This window comes from Triturus cristatus, chromosome 7 (assembly GCF_964204655.1).
Source record: "Triturus cristatus chromosome 7, aTriCri1.1, whole genome shotgun sequence".
Taxonomy (NCBI): Eukaryota; Metazoa; Chordata; class Amphibia; order Caudata; family Salamandridae; genus Triturus; species Triturus cristatus.
In genome coordinates this window covers 253,405,234-253,426,072 of record NC_140590.1, presented here as the reverse complement: position 1 = coordinate 253,426,072, position 20,839 = coordinate 253,405,234, and the positions used below count along the sequence as shown (strand labels likewise).

General features: G+C 41.6%; 1 protein-coding gene across 1 annotated transcript in view; it reads right to left on the bottom strand.

Annotated features, from left to right (window-relative positions):
• The window catches only part of C7H19orf81 (chromosome 7 C19orf81 homolog), a 565,104-nt gene that overhangs the window by 47,547 nt on the left and 496,718 nt on the right, over positions 1-20,839 (bottom strand). Inside the window, exon 7 of the mRNA XM_085614338.1 lies at positions 8,103-8,242. Within this exon, the coding sequence (XP_085470464.1) occupies positions 8,103-8,242 (140 nt within the window). The remainder of the gene's footprint in view (positions 1-8,102; positions 8,243-20,839) is intronic.

Sequence of the window (20,839 nt, the reverse complement as noted above, 5' to 3'; positions counted from 1 at the left end):
AAATCTAGGTTGGGTATATCAGGATAATAAAACCAGATGTTGAGGCAGAAAATGAGCCAAGAAAGGCTTCCATGAAGGCTGCGATGTGAGGGGAAATGAAAATATAGCAGTGTGCACCGAACTAATATGGATTCACAATCTCTGGCAGACAATTTAGGTAAACTGATAGTGGGTTGAATACTCTTGAAAACAACTATTTCTCCATCATTTCTCCTGATTCTCCTGGACACATCGGAAGTAGGGCAACATCTTCTTTTAGCCATGTTTCCATTATGAAAAGGAGGTCCAGTTGGGATAAGGTCAGAGATATTCTTTTGCTTCTTGCCCATAATTTATAGAGATGCAGATCAAGGAATGCTTGGGTGGATGAGCTGCTAGAGAATACATTTTGGAAATAATATAGTAGTGGGCTAAAGGCCAGTATGCAAAAAACCTAGGAGAGACTCAACAGAATTCGGAACATTGGTGAGTGGCTGGGGAAGAGGTGGTTGGGTTTTGCTGGTAGTGCCATGCTGAAGGAAGGGAGGAGTCAATAGGGGGTATTGACTAATACAGTGAATATAGTGAGATTAGGGGAGAGAGGATATGGTGGTAGGTTGGTGGTATGCAGGGTTGGCGGAATTCAAGGATAGTTACACAAGGGTGGCATGAGATCTAAGGGCCAGATGTACAACAGTTTTTTGCAGTCACAAAACACTCGCAGTTTATCACCCATTTCAAAAGCGTGGTAAGCCACTCGCAAACGGGAAGGGGTTCCCAGGGGACCCCTGCCCCTTTGTGACTGGCTGTGAAAATATTTTTTAAGAGTAGGCAGTTAGACAGAAGAGTTTCATTTTTCTTTATTAAATGCATTCCGTTTTCATTTAAGGAAAACAGGCTGCATTTAAAAAAAAATGCTTTATTTAAAAAGCAGTCACAGACATGGTGGTCTGCTGACCCCAGCAAGCCACCATCCCTGGGAGAGCTAGCCATTCCGAATGGGGTTGCAAATTGCACCTGCCTTAAAATCATTAATGAGGCAGGCAATTTGCAACCCCATTAGGAATTGCAAACAGTGTCTGATACACTGTTGTAAATTTCTTTTTGCGAGCCACAAAACGACCCAATTTGTGAGTCGCTAATTTGAAGGGTCGTACATGTGGCCCTTCAACTTTTGTGCCAGATATCTGTCTAAAGACGGTGTTTAAATAAGGGGATTACTAGAGAGGGGCTTTCAGCGGTGAGATATTTAGGCATGAGGTTTGAAGGAGTGATGGTTGTTAGAGATGCAGGGATTCAGGTAGGGGAAAACAGATGCAGAGGAGGAAAATAATTGAGTGGGTTGAAGGATGATGTGTTGATTTGAAAGGCTGTGAGAAGATCCGTAAGAGATGGGGTAACGCATAGGGCCAGGGATGTGGTGCATGAGGAGGAAAATAAAGAATGATAGAAAAAGGAGGGAGAAAAAAGAAGAGGGGGAGAAGGCAGGAGAGGGAGTATGGATGATGTTATCGGAGTGATATTGGATTAAAGTGTGAAACAAAGAGTGAGTCGAAGTGAAAGATAGGATGAAGATGGGTTGTGGTGCAGATGAGAGAAGACAGAGAGGGAAGTTCAATATGCAAGTACAAGAGTGCAATGTAGTCTACTCACTGGGAGTTTAACAGAGGCTATGAATTTCACCATTAGAGATGGCGAAGTACCCAGAGGAAAATGCAGCTTCCAAGAACGCCAAATATCTGCGGCTTTGTGGCCAACCCAAGACTTATTGACCAGTGCAGTCATAAAAGGAGCAGCTTCCTAAAATCACCAAGATTATCAGCTGCTATGAGTTTCGCACAAGAGTGAAGGGGAGCAAAACAATGGAAGTCACAGCTCATGAGGCAAAGTACCAGGGTTATCTGAGGCTGTGATGCTCACCAAGGAGCAAAAGAGGTGCAACTGATGAAAGATATAGCTTCCTAAAAACAACAAAAATAATCAAAGTCTATGTAGTTCACGTAGGAGTGACAGAAATGCGACCAGAGGAAAATGCAGAGAACTTCAACAATTCTTCATTGAAATTCTCAAGACTCACATTTTTTTAATTGAACCACTGAAATTTCCATGAGCGACTGAATCATAATTAGTCTTATCCACCGACTCTCCATCCATCAACACAAAAATGACAAACTTTAACAAGCCAGCCCCTTATTTAATAACCTCTCACTACCAGCCCCTTATAAGTGCCTTTTCTTAGTGTCAATCTCATCTATAAGAGAATCAGTTGCTAATAAATGTGGACCCTCCTTAGACTGTCTGTTTTTACATATGTGTCTCAGGGTATTCTGTTCAATGTCTATCTAAGAGAAGCTTTCGACCATGGCTAGTTTATAAATTGCGCAAAATCAACATGAATTAAAGTAACAAAATAAATCAAACAGGATGCTCAAGGGAACAGACGGGAAACAGCCACTTTGCGTCCCAAAGTTCTCTGCTACACAGTAACCAGAGATAAAATGCACAAACACTGAGTAGTTCCCGAGCAGACAAAGTAACAATGATTAGTTTAAAGTGTAATAAGTTGCAAAAAACAGAGTCCCATCCATGAGTATTTGGATTGTCTACTTTATTGTTTCCGTTGTTGTAGATGTCAGAAATTAAATCGTAATGGCAAGTTGATCATAGATGTTTGCAGCCAACACGTGTTTCGTCAAAGGGCGGAAAGCCCAAAAGACTTCCTCAGGGCTACAAGATGATGAAAAAGTACTAATCATACAACTTGGTTACAATTATATATCATGAGTATAATTCAATCATAATAACATCTCAAAGCGGTAACTCTAGTAAAAACCGCAACATTGGTCAGCGAACAACCCAGAAAAAAGAGGAAATATATTAAAATATATTAAAGGTAGAAAATTGATTAGGGTCAAGAGTCAAAACCAGTTGTGTCACACTATAGACGCTAAAGTGCATAGAGTAGCATCCACCAAAACGACTTATATAGATAATTAGTATAGTAATAAAGTAAAAGTAAGTATAAATATGAAAGAAAAAGAGTGCAAATAATAACGGTGAAAGAAGTGTTTCAGAACCACGTTAAAAGTGCGCGAAGGAAAATGTGAAGGAGGTAACTTCTATCAGAATAAACCACTGCAAATTCCACCTCAAAAATTAGATGGACTCTTCCTATCGAAGCAGACAAAGAGATTCAACTGATAATAGCTAAGAATCGCCTTGGATCAGCATACTGGAATCTATATATGTACAATCATGCACACAAGAAGACTATCAGCATGCAAGCCCATCTAAGAATACATAAAGATTCACACTCACCATTAGCAATATTTTAGGCCTGGTGACGTGTAGAACAGGAAATATATATTAAAGTCGAGACAAATAATTCCGTCAAAAGATCCTCAACGTAATGTCGAGTTGTCGAAAATAATCTACAAAATAGGTCAGTATTGGTAAGTATATTCTGGGGTACTATTTGATGACCAAACAAATCACATTCTCATTAAATAATACAGTAATATATCTTAAAGTCCCAATATATGAAGAGAAAAATAATTCTAAAACAATGACTTCTATGACACTAATCCTTAAAGTATGTATCGTCAGTTAAAAGAGAAGGGTAATTCTGTTACCTCTATTGTGATTCCAACAGTATAGCGCAATCAAATTGAAAAGTCACCAAAATAGCGAAGGTTCTGTAAGCAAATAATAAGTATAATATTCAATTCAATCCAAACTCAAACAATGCAACACACATAAGATTCCTATCGATAAGCTCCTATGCTTGTAATGTATACTACAAATCAGCATATACTGCAACAAAAGCAGAAACAAACACAACAGCAAAACAGGGGCTCACACGGAGTTGTGAGCACACACACATAGGGCTACCCGCAACACTCCGTCAGTAATTAGCCTACATAACACTATTAGCGAAGGATGAAGGGTATAAAGCAACAATATTATATTGCGTTAGGTTCAAGAACTAATAATATAGGGCCACAATATAAAAAGCATGAAGGCTCCAAGATGTAAGTTAACTATATAAGAAAACTACAGTCGGATGTAGATAAACGTACCCGTAACGTGGAGAGTACTCCGAGAAATATCCAAGGTCCAGTACAAGCAAACGAACAGGCGCCATAGTGGTCCTCTATATATACACGGCCTATTCCTCGGCAGTAACGTCATTCGTAAACAATTCAAAGAGAGACTATCACGTACAATCACGTTAGTCGTGAAAGAGTTCAAGGAAGGACTTATCATTTAAGACGTGTGATATCAGGGTCGCCATCTTTAAAAGGTAAAGAACAACATAAACAAAACCAAATAATATTATCTCATATATGTATAATCAAGGTATAACTCTCACGATACTACAAATCCATGACATGTCGTGAATATAAAGTGGGTGAATAAAGCCCTAATACAATTAAAACCAGGCCATGAAGCCTTCATTACTAATATGATATCAAAATTGCCATTTTGGAGGGGTATAGAGTATGAAGACTAAAATTAGAATAATTTTGCCGTATATGTAAATTCATCAGTAATTTCAAGTAAATAACCGACTACAAGAAGCCAATATATCGCAAAATGTAAGATAGATATGGCGAACAACATTAAAAGCGATACAATAACCATGAACCATTTTTCATAGGTTATTATAATTGGATATAAGAATAAATCCAATCTAAGTCAGCAAGAGTCACATTGACAGGCATATAGACGACAAAAAGGGAAGGAGAGATGTTAAATAGTTAGGAGGAAAATATCTGTGATTAGATTCAATAGTAAAGGCCAGATATACCAGAGAAGGGAGGAACAAACTAGTCATCTAAGGTATTCCACAAAGAGCACAAAAAATGAAAAAGAATTTCAAGTGTAGCATGAAAACATAAATAAGAATTAGGGCTGCAAAGTTTAAGACCAATAAAGCTTAATAAGCAATCAGTACTAATAGTATCAGCAATATGTGCATGTGAGGACGGGAGAAGGGAGAATATATCTTACATATCCTCCATATTTTATGCAACCAACATGTTACAATCTAGATGATATTAACATGAGATACAAAATAGCAATCAAGTCCAATTTAGGATAAGGTTAAGTTGACAATAAGCTGAAAAGACAGTGTGAAATTATCTATTCAGAAGAACAGTTCAAGGTATGAACATAGGGCATTCCCATATGATGCAATACATGATAACAATCATATAACAGGGAAAACAGGTAATATATTCATTAATTGACATAGAAATTTATCAGAAGATCACAAAACAAATCATATATCCAAGAAATAATGCAATTCGTGATCAGTATTAATACCCAGTTCAACTGCACGGAGTTTTAAAATCCATCGTGCCTCACACTGGCGTAACCTTAATTCCCTGTTGCCACCTCTGGGATCAGTTTTTACAATTTCAATTCCATGAAAGAGAAATCCCAATGAGGATCCTCTTTCCCGGCATATAGACGCATGATTGCCTATATGGTATCTAATGTCCAGGTTTTTCAGAGCACGAAAATGTTCTGCCATCCGTTCCTTAAGAGGACGGATGGTACTACCTACATAGATCATACTACACTTGCACTGAATTACGTATACAACATACTTAGTCAGACAATCAATGTGATCGTAGATACAAAATCTACGTGATCCATTGTATTCGAAGTCTTTTATTCCCTTTTTAGTAAACTTACACATGCTACAATTACCACATGTGTAAGATCCAATATTGAGTTGGCAAAGCCATGTTGGTTTAGTTGGCAACTGTTTGGGGTAACTTGGACAAATAATACTCTGAATGGTCTTCCCTCTCCTATAGGTTATATTAGGAGATCTAGAGATATAACGGTCCAATCCCTTATCCGCAGTTAATAAGTGCCAGTTGTCTTTAAAGATCGCATATAGTTTATGTGACCAGGAGTGGTAATTGGTCACTAATCTTACTACGGTTTTGGTTTCTTTACTATCTTTATGCGGGGTGTTCTTAAGGGTGTCGGACCTAGTTAGTCGCATAGCCCTATTTTGCGCCCTGGTAATAGTTTTAGGTGAGTATCCCCTAGCAAGGAATCTATACGCGATATCCTTCACTTGTCCATAAAAATCCTCATTTATGCTGCAGTTTCTGCGAGCCCGCAGCATTTCACCAAAAGGTATGGCATTGATTTGACTCTTTGGGTGGGCACTATTAGCATGAAGTAGGGAGTTGCATGCTGTTGTTTTTCTATACATTTTGCTCTGTATTTTACCATCTCGATGAAATAATTCTAGGTCAAGGAAGATAATACTATCAGGATCAGATGTTATAGTGAAGGTCATATTGTAGATGTTATTATTCATGTGTTGGAAAAATTCTATGAGGTCTTCATCACTACCAGTCCAAATAATCAAACAGTCGTCAATATAACGTCCATAGTATAAAATATACTCATGCCATTTAGCAACCGAAGGGCCCCAGATATGCTCTGCCTCGAACCATCCCATAAAAAGACAAGCCATAGACGGAGCAAATCTGGAACCCATCGCCACACCGCATATCTGTAAATACCATTCATCATTAAAAATGAAGGCATTGTTTCTGAGGATAAGTGATGACATATCAATCAACATTTCAGAATGTTCAAGAAGTTCAATCGGACGTCGATACAAAAAGTGTCTAAGTGCCTGAATGCCGTGTTCATGTAAGATGTTTGCATACAGTGAGACGACGTACATTGTGACAAATCTCATCTCATGATCCCAATTAATATCGTTCAAAATATTAAGAACATGTTTAGTATCCCTAATATATAAGGGAAGATTATGTACATATATTTGTAGAAAGGTATCCACAAACTCAGCCATTCTTTCCGTCGGGCCTCCGATGCCAGATATTATTGGCCTGCCGGAGGGTTGTGAAGATTTTTGTGGATTTTTGGGAGAGAGTACATGCAGGAAAATTTCGGACTGTCCGTCCTGAGGAATGCAAATTCGTCAGGCGATAATAGACCATGCTGATGCCATTTGAGTAAATTGGAATTAACCAGTCTAGTTATATCAAACATCGGATTTTTACCAATTCTTTTGTACCATGTATCGTTATTAAGTTGTGATAATATTTCCGTGTCATACTTCAATTTGTCCATGACAACCATATTGCCGCCCTTATCTGCTTCTCTCACTATAAGGTCTGTGTCTTGAGATAGATCTTGTAGTGCCTTACGTTCATTATAAGTCATATTCTGAAATTTTGGTGTGTATTTAGTGACAGTCATACGTTTATCCCACCTGTCAATTTCAAGATTGACTCGAGTATGAAAAAGATCAATATTGTACCCGCTAGTAAGTTGAAGTTACCTCCTTCACATTTTCCTTCGCGCACTTTTAACGTGGTTCTGAAACACTTCTTTCACCGTTATTATTTGCACTCTTTTTCTTTCATATTTATACTTACTTTTACCTTATTACTATACTAATTATCTATATAAGTCGTTTTGGTGGATGCTACTCTATGCATTTTAGCGTCTATAGTGTGACACAACTAGTTTTGACTCTTGACCCTAATCAATTTTCTACCTTTAATATATTTTAATATATTTCCTCTTTTTTCTGGGTTGTTCGCTGACCAGTGTTGCGGTTTTTACTAGAGTTACCGCTTTGAGATGTTATTATGATTGAATTATACTTATGATATATAATTGTAACCAAGTTGTATGATTAGTACTTTTCATCATCTTGTAGCCCTGAGGAAGTCTTTTGGGCTTTCCGCCCTTTGACGAAACACGTGTTGGCTGCAAACATCTATGATCAACTTGCCATTACGATTTAATTTCTGACATCTACAACAACGGAAACAATAAAGAAGACAATCCATATACTCATGGATGGGACTCTGTTTTTTGCAACCTATTACACTTTAAACTAATCATTGTTACTTTGTCTGCTCGGGAACTACTCAGTGTTTGTGCAATGTCTATCTAACACTTATCTCGCTTGGGTTATTGCCTCTTGAGCTTTTATTTAGTGTCTACCTCATCGGTGACTGATCTTCCTAAAGGTGTCCTGAGCTCTTATGCAGCTCATATACCCCCTATACCTGGTCCTAATCTTTGCACAACAACTAAACGTCCATGCTCACCTGTTCTTACGGCCGGCCGTACCACAGATCACATTGACATTCTCAAACTGGACACTGCAGACCCTCTTTTTTTCAAATGCCTTTGGGACAATACTTTCCACTGCAGTCATTATGTCCAGGTGACTGTAGTCCTTCTCAGGCTGAAGAGGAAAAAGAAAAAGAAGAAATATAACAATACTAATTTTCCCTGAGAGTTTAGGTGCACCAGCATTGTTGTGGGTTTTTTGTGTACCTGGGTGTACATCTATTGTTTCGTTTATTTGAGTGTTTCACTAAAACATGTGTGGTTGACTGTGTGTGCCTATGCTTGTGTTGTCTTTGCCAGTGGTTGTAATGTATTTTTGTTTATGGCTATCCGTGTTATAGTTGTAACAATGCAGTATATCGTTTTTTGTGCACCTGTATCTGTGAATGGCACTGTATTTCTGTTGGTGTCCCTATACAAGGTATCCTTTTATGATGGAACCTATAAAGATCTATTGGGCATATTATCAAGGCAGGCGATAAAATTATGCAGAAAACCGCCGCTAAAACGGCGATAATGGGCTTGATAATATGCTCTATGAAATTCCAATTGAATCCCATGTTAGATGTCCTTCACATTTAACATGGGCTTCAATTTTTTCACTGCCATGGGATAGAATGTTTTTGAGCTAAACAGAGTTGTAATTTGCCTTCCATCTGCATTCCCGACGACCCACTGATCTTCCAGACAGTGCTCGGGAAGTCTCCTATGAAGCCATGCATTTTTAACAATACAAATTCAGGATGCATAAACCCTAAAAGGACTATGGGCATAGACCCTATAAGGACTGGAGGTGTTGCTAGAATCTGACAACACTTCTATAAAATCAAAGACCCTCTCTGCTCTAAAAAAGACACTTTTCCTTGCTTTGTGTTCGATTCCACCTCTGCTCCTCCAGTCTCAAAAGACAACCCTTATACTCACAAAGGTCAACTTCCATATTCAGTACTGTACCAGCATTTGTCAAGCCATTTCTCCAGGTTGTGGGGCAGATGGGGAGCATTGGGCAATACCAGTGTTTGGTGATGTTGTTTCTCATCACTGTCACAGAACACTGTATGCTGATGCTTGCAATGTTTAGCCAAAACTCCCTTCCTTTTCATCACTCTCCATTAGAATCCAAGGTTGAGCATTTAATTCTTTGCCAGAGGCATGTACTTGTTAGGAAATACTTTATTATATCACAAGAGATACATAAGCCAAGCGAGTCCAGGGCTCGAAAAATAATTTTTTTTTACTAGACCTGCAGGTCTAGTAACTTAAAAAATCTACTCCACCAAACTGTCATGCACTTGAGAAAATGTGACACGTTAACAAGATTTAAAGACATTTTTATTGCTCATTCACTTTGTGAGAAATAAAAATGCCTTTAAATCCTGCTATCTTGTCACATTTGCTCTGCTTTCAGAGACAAAAGTCAAAAGTCAGTTTGTCTTCCTACTTGCCAGAAAGGGCGAGTAGGAACAAAAAAGAGCTTGCCCTAATTACATCTTGCTCGCAAATGAGGGCGGGCAAGTGGATTTTTTGAGCCCTGGAGTCAATAAAAGGCCTAGCATTTACAATGGTGAAGAAAGAGTAGTTTTCCAAATCTCTATGACTTTCTGAGAACCATAACCCAATTTTTACAACTTGCCCTTCAATATTGAACTTTGGCGAAGATATTGACCTGCCCATAAAAATCAAGTGATTTGTACATGAGCCGGAACACTTTTCAGAGTGGGATGCTGATCTGTGGAGTCCAAATACTAAAATGACTATATATATGACATCACTGCCGATATCATAAAGGACATAACTTATGACATTATCCACGCTTCTTTTGTTCCCATTACTCTGTAAACTAATATGGCATTAAGAGGCCTAAAAGTAAGTACAGAATAATATGAAGCATCATTAATGCCATCACAGATACAACTCCCGTAGCAAATTTGTTATGTGCAACATTGACACTATACTATACACTTTATCGGTAGCCTAGTTCACAGTAACAGTCACCACAGTTATATGAAAAACCCTTATTGGACATGGTGTTCAATCTTTACAAAACTGTTCAATGAAAACCGACATGGTGTTCAATCTGTATATAACTGTTCAAAGAAAGCCAAGTTCCTCAGGATACTGAACGTCTGTTCCAAAATTAATGCCCTATTTCGAAAAGCTTTAACCCCTGACAGTCACCGAACCTACATTAAGAAATTAGGTTGACATGAGTAGAAAAGTAGGTACCTTAAACAGTGTTTACTCTATGGAGTGCAGTAACTCTGTTGCACACTGTTTGAAGGCAGTACAACTCTCATTAGAAATACACCACAGAGTATTAAAAAAGCATCTACTAAGAACAGTGTACCATGCTATGCAACATGTGTAAAATAAAAGACACTAGTCACCTAAAATAACCAAGGTCTAAAGGTGCTATAGATCATGCTACCTTAATCCTTCATACTGTGGTGAAAACAAGTTCATGTAAATATGCTACTACCTGGTCCACACATTCTTCTATGTTATGTAGAAATTGTCATGCTGAGACAATTCCGTCTAATAACTCAAGGCAGCTTACAATGCTTAGTATGTAGTACGTAGAATCTTTGTCCTATTGGAAACTTTTTGTGCAATACCAAAAAACTTGTGTGGAACATACTGCACACAAGTTTTGAACTGTCACCTGCAGACAGAGTTTCTCTCCAAAACCCAGATTTATAACATCTTCGATACTTCTGCACATCTCTGTTTGTATTAGGAGCACACGCATTTTGTAAACACTTACACCCATTAGCTGGACACATGCTGTATAAAATTAAGTAGAAAAATAATATTGTAGTTACCCGCCACTATGTAAACTATAAAACAAAAAAAAACACACATATTGGATGATATCATCAGTGATGTCATCAGCAATGTCATCAAGTCATTTGAGATGTTATCAGTGATGTCAATATTGATGTCATTGAACATGTCAAGGGTGATATAATACGTGAGGTGATAAGCAGTGCATGGCAGGGGAGCAAGTTAGCTGTCCTCTGTTCAAAACTTTAATGTTGTCACTGAAAAATTCACCTAACTATAATGTCACTAAGTTTTGTTTTTTTCAATATATTTCTAAGGGCTTTTTTAAAACAAAAACAGATCTTTTTCTCATATCTAACTATAACGTTATTATAAACTATGTTTTTTTCAGTGAAATTTTAAGGTTTTATAAACAACAAAATATTTGTATCCAGCAGCGGCCCGTGCAGATAAGAGAGTTGTGGCTGAGTAAGGGGGGATTTGGACAGACAATGAAGAGGGACAATTAATTATTTATTTAATTTCCGCTCGTCATCGTCGGTCGAAACCCCCCTTCACGGGGCCCCACCACTCTTACCTGCACGGGACGCTGCTGTTTTTATCACACCTAAATATTACATTACTTTAACCTTTGGTTTTGTCTAGTGCATTCTCTACACTACAGCTGCGCTAAGGACCACAGGGTCTCCTGTGACCTTCTGTACATTTAAGTTTGGCAATGTGATTGTTCCTCGAGCGTCTTCACACAGAAATCAGTGACAAAATGACTTCTCATATAGAGAAGACGGTGAGACTACAGACACAGAGTTGAATCTCAACCAAACAAGGGTACTTCCTATTATTTATATGAAGTAAGTGTTTCTTTGTTTGGTGGAGATGTCCTCATATTCCATTGCATCAAGAACGCACCAGCAAAATTGGCGGAAAACATGCTAGGGTCACTTTGTTGAGATGAGTTGTCCATCAGCCTAGAAAATGGCAGGAACACCATTGCATACTACTAATGTAGAAAGGGCGGCGCTAAACAGGTGGAGCTTGTAGGTGATTTTGCTCATTTGCATACTCAGCAATAATTAAAAGGGAACACCATGGACTGTGCTCTCGGAGTAGGAGACGACAAGAAAGAACACACTCGTCTTGGACAGTCACTACAAAAGAGATTGTGCTCCAACAAATCAATGATGCATTCACCTTCATCAAGGATTTCAGATAATTTCTCAACAGAGCATCGTAGAGAAAACACACTTGCTTTGCACTGGCAAAGCACAAAAAGCTTCAGCTAGGGCACCTGCTATGTTTATAATCGTAAGTGTTTCCCTTTGAGGTTTAATTTCTGTGAAATGGGCATCAGGGCCAGAAGGGAACCTCATTTGTGTATTTATCCATGAAAGGTTCACAGTTTTTATAATAAAGGGGAGGCTGGGGTCGCTTGGCCACGCTCCATGAGCCTCATTGTGCCCTCAGGAGACCATCTCCAAGGGCCAATTTTATCTTAAAGAGGAGGGCTGGCCACATGACCCCCTGAGCCTTATTATGTTCTGGAGACCCCATTCCCCAGCGCCGTATCTAATTTAAAGGGTGAGCCATATGGCCTCTCTCCCCCGTGTTTATTTTGTCCCAGGGACCACAACCACAGAGGCCTCTATTTTAATTAGGTGGGTGTCCACCCAGGACACCAACTATGCACATGTTGGGGCACACAGAGGGAGCCCTAGGGCCCCAGCTGCCCCAGTTGGCTCCCTGCATGCTACAGGAACCGGTATTGAGCCTGCCCGCAAGGAGCAGCTATTTATGCTGTCCCCTACGGGCGGGTGCAATCTGTTTCCCTGCCTGCATCAGTGTGGGCAGTGAAACAGATCACAAGTCTGATCCCAGATGGCGAGAGCATTTTAAATAAAATCTCCTGCCTGCTTGGAGCAGACTTTGTGTTTGCTCCTGTTTGGAGGAAGATTTTAAAATGCTTCCGCCAGATGGGAGCAAACACAGGCCCGCATCAGTGTGGGCAGGGATACTGCTGTTTTCCAGGGCTTGCCCCTAAACACAGCAAGTGAGCCAGCCCTGGGGAATTGGGTCAGTGGGGCATTTAAAGACCTGATCCCTTTATGAAATACAATGGGCCTTGGGTGATGGGGTCCTTAATGCCGAAAATGGTTCAGGAAGGGGAACCGCATGCTCCAGGCCATATTTATGAAATTGGGCCCCATAGGATGAGGTCTCAGGGCAAAAAACAGCTCAGGTAGGGGGGCTGTGAGCCCCCTCCCCAAGTAATAAATTGAGCCCCTAGGGAAGGGGTCCCCAGGGCTAAATACGGCTTGGGGGCGTGTACTCACCTCCCCATATTAATAAATTAGCCCCATAGTATGGGTTCCCCGGGGCCGAATACAGCTCAGGGAAGGAGGCTGTGTGCTACCCTCTCCTTAACTAAACAGTGCTGCCCCAGGCCACCATTTTGTTTTTGTCAAACTTGTTTTCGTTTTTTCAGATGTTACACATCATACATAGTAACACATTTTTAATTATTGCCCTCGCCTGAGACCTTTGGATAGCTAGATCTGACAGATAGGTTGAGGGGTCATTCCTTTGAGTGCTAAGTCGTATATTACCAGAAAGTATATAATCCTTTTTCAGTCCCGTCCCCTAAATTGAACCCTCCCAACCTCCCTGTTCTTCTCATATATCGTGGGGCTGAGCCCCCCTAGACAGTTGTCAAATTATTGCATCCATGTATGTGCCGAGGGAGAGGAGAGTCAGAGAGAGACCCAAAACCATAAAAAACAGGAGAAAGAGAAATAAAAGAAAATGTAAGCACAAACATAACTTGGCCTAGCTGAGGACCTGGATGATGTTAGACTGTGACTTTAGCGTTAGAGTGAGCTCTAGCAGGGGAAGTGGCATGTATTAGAATGGGAAGAGATGTAGCGCCCAGAATCTTGAGGGGAAGGTGAATGGCGGTAGGCCTTTGGATAGATAGGTTATCAGTGGGCCTCAGATATATTCAAATGTTTTAAATTCATCTCGAAAGATTTTGCTCAAGCGTTCCATAATGAGTGCTTGCCATAGACGTGCGTGCCATTTTGTCAGGGCTGATGTCTCTTTATTCGTGAAGGCTATTGCCTTCTTGGCAGCCCCCAAGCAAAGCCACATTATGGCTCGTCGGCTGTCGTTTGATACTTCAAATAGGGATCCCGGAGACCTAGTAGCGCAAAATCTGGAGTGTCTGGAATCGGGTACCCCAGAATCTCTTTAATTTGGGCCAGGCTTTTCGTCAAGAAGGGCTGGATTGTTGGGCAATCCCACCATATGTGGTGGAAGTCACCAAGGAGTCCACATCCTCACCAGCAGAGGGTTGATGTGTTAGGGAATATCTTTTTAATTAAGCAGGGTATAGGTACCAGTCATAGAGTATATTGTAGGGTGCTTCTCGCTGCCCTTGTGAATGATTGTGTTGCTTAATGTCTCTCCATAGGGCCTTCCATTGTGTTTCTGTAATATCATGGCCTAGTATGTGTTCCCAAAATTTGTGGTGGCATGGGCGCCGGGTCGGCAGTGTGTGTAACAGCAAAGAGTAGAGAAAGTAGATGGCCCTGATCCTTTTACATAGTGTTCTGAAGTACTGGGTTATTTAGGAACCCAGCGGTGCCAGGGGTAGCGCCCTATGACTTTGAGTTCTTCCTGTCTTGGACCACAGAAACACAGAGTCTTGCGGTGGCGTCAAAGATCGTTTTATTATTGACTGCAGCCAGTAACGGCAGTCCTAGAAGTACACACGGGTATGTTCTCAGGAGACTGCTCAAACTTACAGAAACGGCCTTCTCCTTATATACAAAATATCATGCTTCAGGCACACATTCCTCGTTTTATGATATGGTCATTCATGTGTATTCATTACAAACGAAAAGGCAGAGTCATGATGACCATCCCACATTCCAGTTCAGCCAGCCCACAATTATTTACACAGCGAGGCTCAGATCCCTCATCAGATATCAGCAGACCCCAATAAACACGGGCACCTCCTGTTGGTAAAACAAGCCATAAAGCAGGAAGAGTCAGGTGTGAAAGAGATTAGCTGGAGGCTTGTGTGGGATGAAAAGGCTTTATGGTGTGTCAAACCCTGATGCTAACCACAGGTGGCCGTAGGACGGGGAGCTTGTGAGACCAGACTGACCTGGGGCGGTGGAGCCAAATTGCACAGGTCACAGAGAAGTCAAATAGAAGGCACATGTGTTCTGAAGGCCTGGGCATGTCCTTAATGTGCAGCCTATGTGAGGGCAACCATAAGATGGCTACCGCTCCAAAATGGAACCCACGAATTCAATGTGTAATATCGTATACAAAGTGAATTTATCGATGAAACGTTATGCAAAACACTTGTACATACTGCATTGGCCATTCGCGGTTCGCTGATACCGGAATAGGCAGGGTAGGGCCATGCCTCCTATGCGGTCCCAAATTTTAAAGTACCACAGACCCTCCTTTTGCCCTTACATAGGCAATAACTATACTCATATTAATCCGAGTCCAAGTCTATATTCATAAGGTCATGGAGATGTTGCTGTAGCATCATCCTATTGCTTAGCTCGTCCCTTGATACAGGTTTCCTTATACATGATGTAGCACAGAGGCCACATATCGCAGGAGCGCACTGTATACACAGACAGAACAGGAAAAGAATGGCTAAGATCATACCAATGACCATCAGAATTTTCCATCCCCAGGCAGATATCAGTTCCCAGAACCACCCCATCAATGACCAATCTCCTTTATCCACGTGTATAGATTCGGATATTTTATGCAGTTTGGAGATGGCTTGATAAACTGTTGGAGCGTTATCTGATATGAAAATGCAACAGCTAGATTGGATGACCTTACATACCCCACCACGGTCTGCAAGTATGACGTCTAGAACCATACGGTTCTGCAAAGTCATGAGGCGATCCGCTTGGAGCTCAGCTGTCAAATTACCAAGGGCACCAGCCGTTACATTAACAGTGGATTCAACCACACGAGTCAGTTGTCTCAGGTTCCTACTATTGACCATCGGTCCCCAAAACGGCAGGAAACCCAGAAAGAAGCCTCCCGCTTCCTGACCGGCAGTATCCTCCTAACTAACAACGCCTCTCACAACTCTGGTCTTGTGATAATCAGAGGCAGCAGTAAATGTTGGCGGTAGCAAATTTGCAATATAACATGTGCCCGAGAAATCATGGGGCAGCCATGTATATGCTCGGTCATTGCAGACAAAATATGTACCCTTGGCAGCCAAAAACGCAGGGGAAAACTGTGATGGAAAAGTGTACGTTTCAGTACAGTCACTTTTCCCCAGTTGAGCTCTTGGATTCTGACCATTACCTTGTAAACAGAACCGACCTATGTGGGGTACGACCCAAATTGGGGATGAAATTTTCCGCTGCCTTTCACCCAGACTAATGCTATACCCCGTCGCGTTCCAACCTACATAAGCTCGCAATTCATCCTTGGGAATAGATGAGTATGCGTCGATATCTCTGCTCATATCAGCAACTCCTTTCATTAAGGTCTTATTGTTTGTGCTAGGTCTGATGGAACGCGGTTGTCGCGGGGAGTAGGCATCTAATGCAAAAAGAAACATGGTCTGGAATGCCCATGACGATCCATTATAGCTAAACGGCAGCACTAGATATGGGATACCCTTATTAATGGTATATGGCATTAAACCACACACCCAGCAATTGGTTGTATTCATAACTAGTTGGTGCTGGTGCAGGAGTTGAATAAACGAGTTGTTTACGAACTCAGACCGTCTAGCTTGTTCGTGTTCAGGCAGAGGGTGGAAAGAGTGTAAGGAGACAGTAGGAGGAGGTATAGGCTGTACAGTGGGTGCAAATGGCACTTGAGAGGAGAAGAATACATAACCTACAGTAAACACCATCATACTAAATAGTATAAACAGGCATAATAATACAAAACATTTGCTCTTCATTATTTTACATATTTTCGTCTTAAAGTTCATTTCCTCAGCGGGTCTCTCCATCTTGAAAAACTCCATCCTCTAATCGTGCCGCTCGCGGCGGGTGAGTATCTTCTGCTAAGGAGTACGCCTGTCAGTCCAGGGAACGCCCCAGACCAACCAGAACCGTTGACCTAACGTCTTCGGCCTGTACCCCGAAGTCTTGGCACCGCGACCCTGCAGCTGAACCCGGATGGTGGTTCGAAAAACAAAAATCAAAAAGTCCTTCAGATGGGAGAGCTATAATATCAAAAAATAGTAAGGGAAGGGAATTTTTATTTGTCCATAGGCCTTGGCCTCAAGTTATAGCGAATTCGGCCAGGTACTGTCTGGTCTTGAAACAAGAGTTCAGGCTCTGTGGTGTCTATTCGAATTGACGGTGGCACAGCTTCCTGCAAAATATCGTCGCTTTCTCGTTCTGAAGTTGTTCCCTTTACACGTTCATCACTAAATGGCACAAAACGGGGGACAGTGTCAGTTTCAGAATCAGCGATACCCTCCTGGACCCACCGGTCATATGGTAGAGGCAAAGGGATCCGTTTGCAGTGGGCGCAGTATATCCAATTCTTTTTCCCTCTCACTCGAACCGCTGATCTTGTCGATAGAAGCACGAGGTGAGGGCCGATCCAACGGGGCTCATCATTGTTTTTTCGTTGAAAATTTTTAATAAGCACCCACAAGCCAGGGTCGATAGGGTGTCCTGGAGCTTCAGAGGCCTGGGGCAGAGTATCGTGCACCTGTTGGTGTAAAACACACAATTTAGCCGTCAATTCATACAGATAGTCAAGCAGTATTGGATGTTCGATTTCACTGAATTTTGTCGGTCTTGGCACACCCCATATGTTGGCTGGCGGGCCAAAAATTATCTCATAGGGACTAAGTCCCACTCGTGAATGCACAGTCATTCTTGTTGATAGGAGTGCTAAAGGCAGAGCGTCAGGCCATTTAAGAGTAAGACCGGAGCTCGCCTGGATTTTGGCCAATTTAAGTTTCAGAGTGCCATTGTAGCACTCTACTAGCCCAGCTGATTGGGGGTGATTTGCAGCGTGGAACTTCTGTTTAATGCCTAGTCCCTCACATACTTTTTTCATCACTCGACCCACAAATTCACTCCCATTATCACTCCAGACCATTCTCGGCATTCCAAACCTAGGGAAAAATTCTTTGACAAGGGCTTTAGCTGTGGACAAGGCAGTATTGTCTTTTAAAGGGTATGCTTCTATCCACTTTGAGAAGGCACAGACAACAACGAGTACAAATTTTAAATTGTTGCACCTTTCCATGTGGATGAAATCTAGCTGCAAAACCTCGAACGGATACGTTGGAGGTGCAAAATGACCAGCTGGAGTTGGGGTTCCCCTACCAGGATTGTATTTCAGACACACCATGCAATTCTTGACCGCATTCTCTGCACATTTGGGAATTCCAGCGTTTTGCCATACTGGAGCTAACAGCTTACATCTCCCTTTCACACTAATATGGGCCATTCCATGAGCCATCGTCACCACTGCAAGCACATACGCATCGGGTAACAACCAACGCTGATGTTCTGACAAATCGACCCAATAACCTTTTTCATCCAATTTACCCGTACTTTCTCTCCACTTGCTCAATTCTTTCTCTGTGGCTTCAGCTTGAAGGGACTTCACGCTCTCTATCGTGTCTTCACACATTCCAACATCACCAACCCATCTTGCAGGGCCTGCAACATACATTCGATTATTTACATTCTTTGCTGTTTCTTTCGCGATTTCATCAGCAAATGCATTACCACGACCAACATCATCGGTAACTTTCTTGTGCGCACTGCATTTTACAATCGCAACTTGTAGCGGCAAAGTCAGTGACTCAAGGAGATCATTCACCAACTGACCATTCTGAATTTTGGTTCCATGCGAAGTCAGGAATCCACGTTCTTTCCACAGGCGCCCAAAACTATGGGCCACGCCAAACGCATACTGACTATCGGTGTATATGTTCACCTTCATACCTTTCGACAACACACATGCTCTCGTAAGTGCAATTAGCTCTGCTGCTTGAGCCGAGTTATGTGGTATACGAGCGGTTTCAACAACCGTGTGCAAAGTCGTGACAGCATATGCAGCAGTCGTATCACCATTCGGAAGCTTGAAGCATGAACCATCCACCCATAAGGTACCATCACATTCAGTCAAGGCAGTATCTTTAAGATCCACTCTCCCTTTTGTTTCTTCTTCTGTTTTAAACAGACAATCATGCTGTTCAATCTCATCTGTGTCTGCTGCAATTGGCAATAAGGTAGTTGGATTCAATGTGTTGCATCTTTTTATGTGTACATGACTCGCTAATAGTGTCAACTCATAACCTGACAATCGAGCACTAGTTAGGTGCTGTGTCTTGGTCCTGTTCAACAACGTGTCCACTGCGTGTGGAACCATCACAATTAACGTGTTATTCATTACTAACCCAGCAGACTGTCGAATAGAGACAGCTGCTGCAGCTGTGGCTCTCAAACAACTTGGCAATGCTTTGGCTACCGGATCCAAAGTCGATGAAAAATACGCGCATGGTCGCTGTTTGTCTCCAAAAGACTGTGTCAACACTGACAATGCACAACCTTCTTTCTCGTGAACATACAATGTAAAAGGCTTGCTGTAGTCGGGAGTGCCCAACACAGGAGCTGAACATAATGCCTCACGCAATTCAGAAAAACTTTTCCGACATTCTTCAGCCCATGGGACGAGATTCGGTGTATCTTTACATGTCAATGCTATTAAAGGTTTTGCCAGCAAAGAAAAGCTCGGGATCCACTGCCTACAGTAGGAAGTAATACCCAAGAAAGCACGCACTTCTCTCTGTGTTCTTGGCACGCTCAATTTTGCAATGGCCTGAATTCTTTCTGGGGTCAGTTTCCTTCCCTCCTTCGAAAAGAGATGACCTAAGAAGGTCACTTCTTGTCGACAATATTGCAGTTTTGAGAGAGACACTTTGTGATTGAAGGCAGACAAATGACGCAACACTGACACCGTAGATTCTTTACAAATCTCCTCAGTATCCGCGGCGATTAGTAAATCGTCAACATACTGGATAAGGGTGGCACCACTAGGTAAAACAATTGCATCAAGCTGTGCTTTTAAAGCTTGGCTGTATATTGATGGGCTTTCACAGTAGCCCTGAGGAGCGCGTTTAAAACGGAAGCTACGACCTCCTAAACTGAAGCCAAAAATGTCCCTGCTTTACTCTGCAATTGGGATGCTAAAGAAAGCATTCTTTAAATCAATCACTGAGAACCAAGCAGCGGATGCTGGAATCATAGTTAACAAAGCAGTTATATCAGGGACAACTGGAAACTGTGGCACAACAATCTTATTTACCTCTCTAAGATCGATCACAAATCTGTAAACAGGTGGCTGTGAGGGGTCAGTACATTTTAAAACAGGCAAAACAGGGCTATTACAAACGTTACCTCTTGTCTCTTCAATTACATCCTTTTCAATCAGATCATGGATAATCGCTAGCAACGCTTTTTCGCCCTCATTAGAGATCTTGTACTGGGGAATGCGTGGCAATTTAACATTGGCTTTCAAAGTTACCACGTATGGCGGTATTTCCAAAAGGCCCACATCATTAAGACCAGAAGCCCAAAGAGCATCTGGAAGAGATGACAATTCAGCTGGCAGTTCATTCCTTGACAAATACATTGGAGAAATCACTTCCCTACCAAGTGTAAGTTGTACTCCCGAGGGGGAACAATATAATGTCGCATGTAATCTCTTTAACAAATCTAATCGTAACAGGTTTTCCCCACAACCTGTCGTTAGGATAAGGGGTGCTTTCAGCTCACAAGGTCCAACAGAAAGGGTCATAGGACTAGAGATCGGGTTCCTAACCGGGGCGCCAGAAAAACCTACTGAAACATTCGTGTCGCCCGACAAAGGTGCGCCAGGGAGTTTTGAATGCATA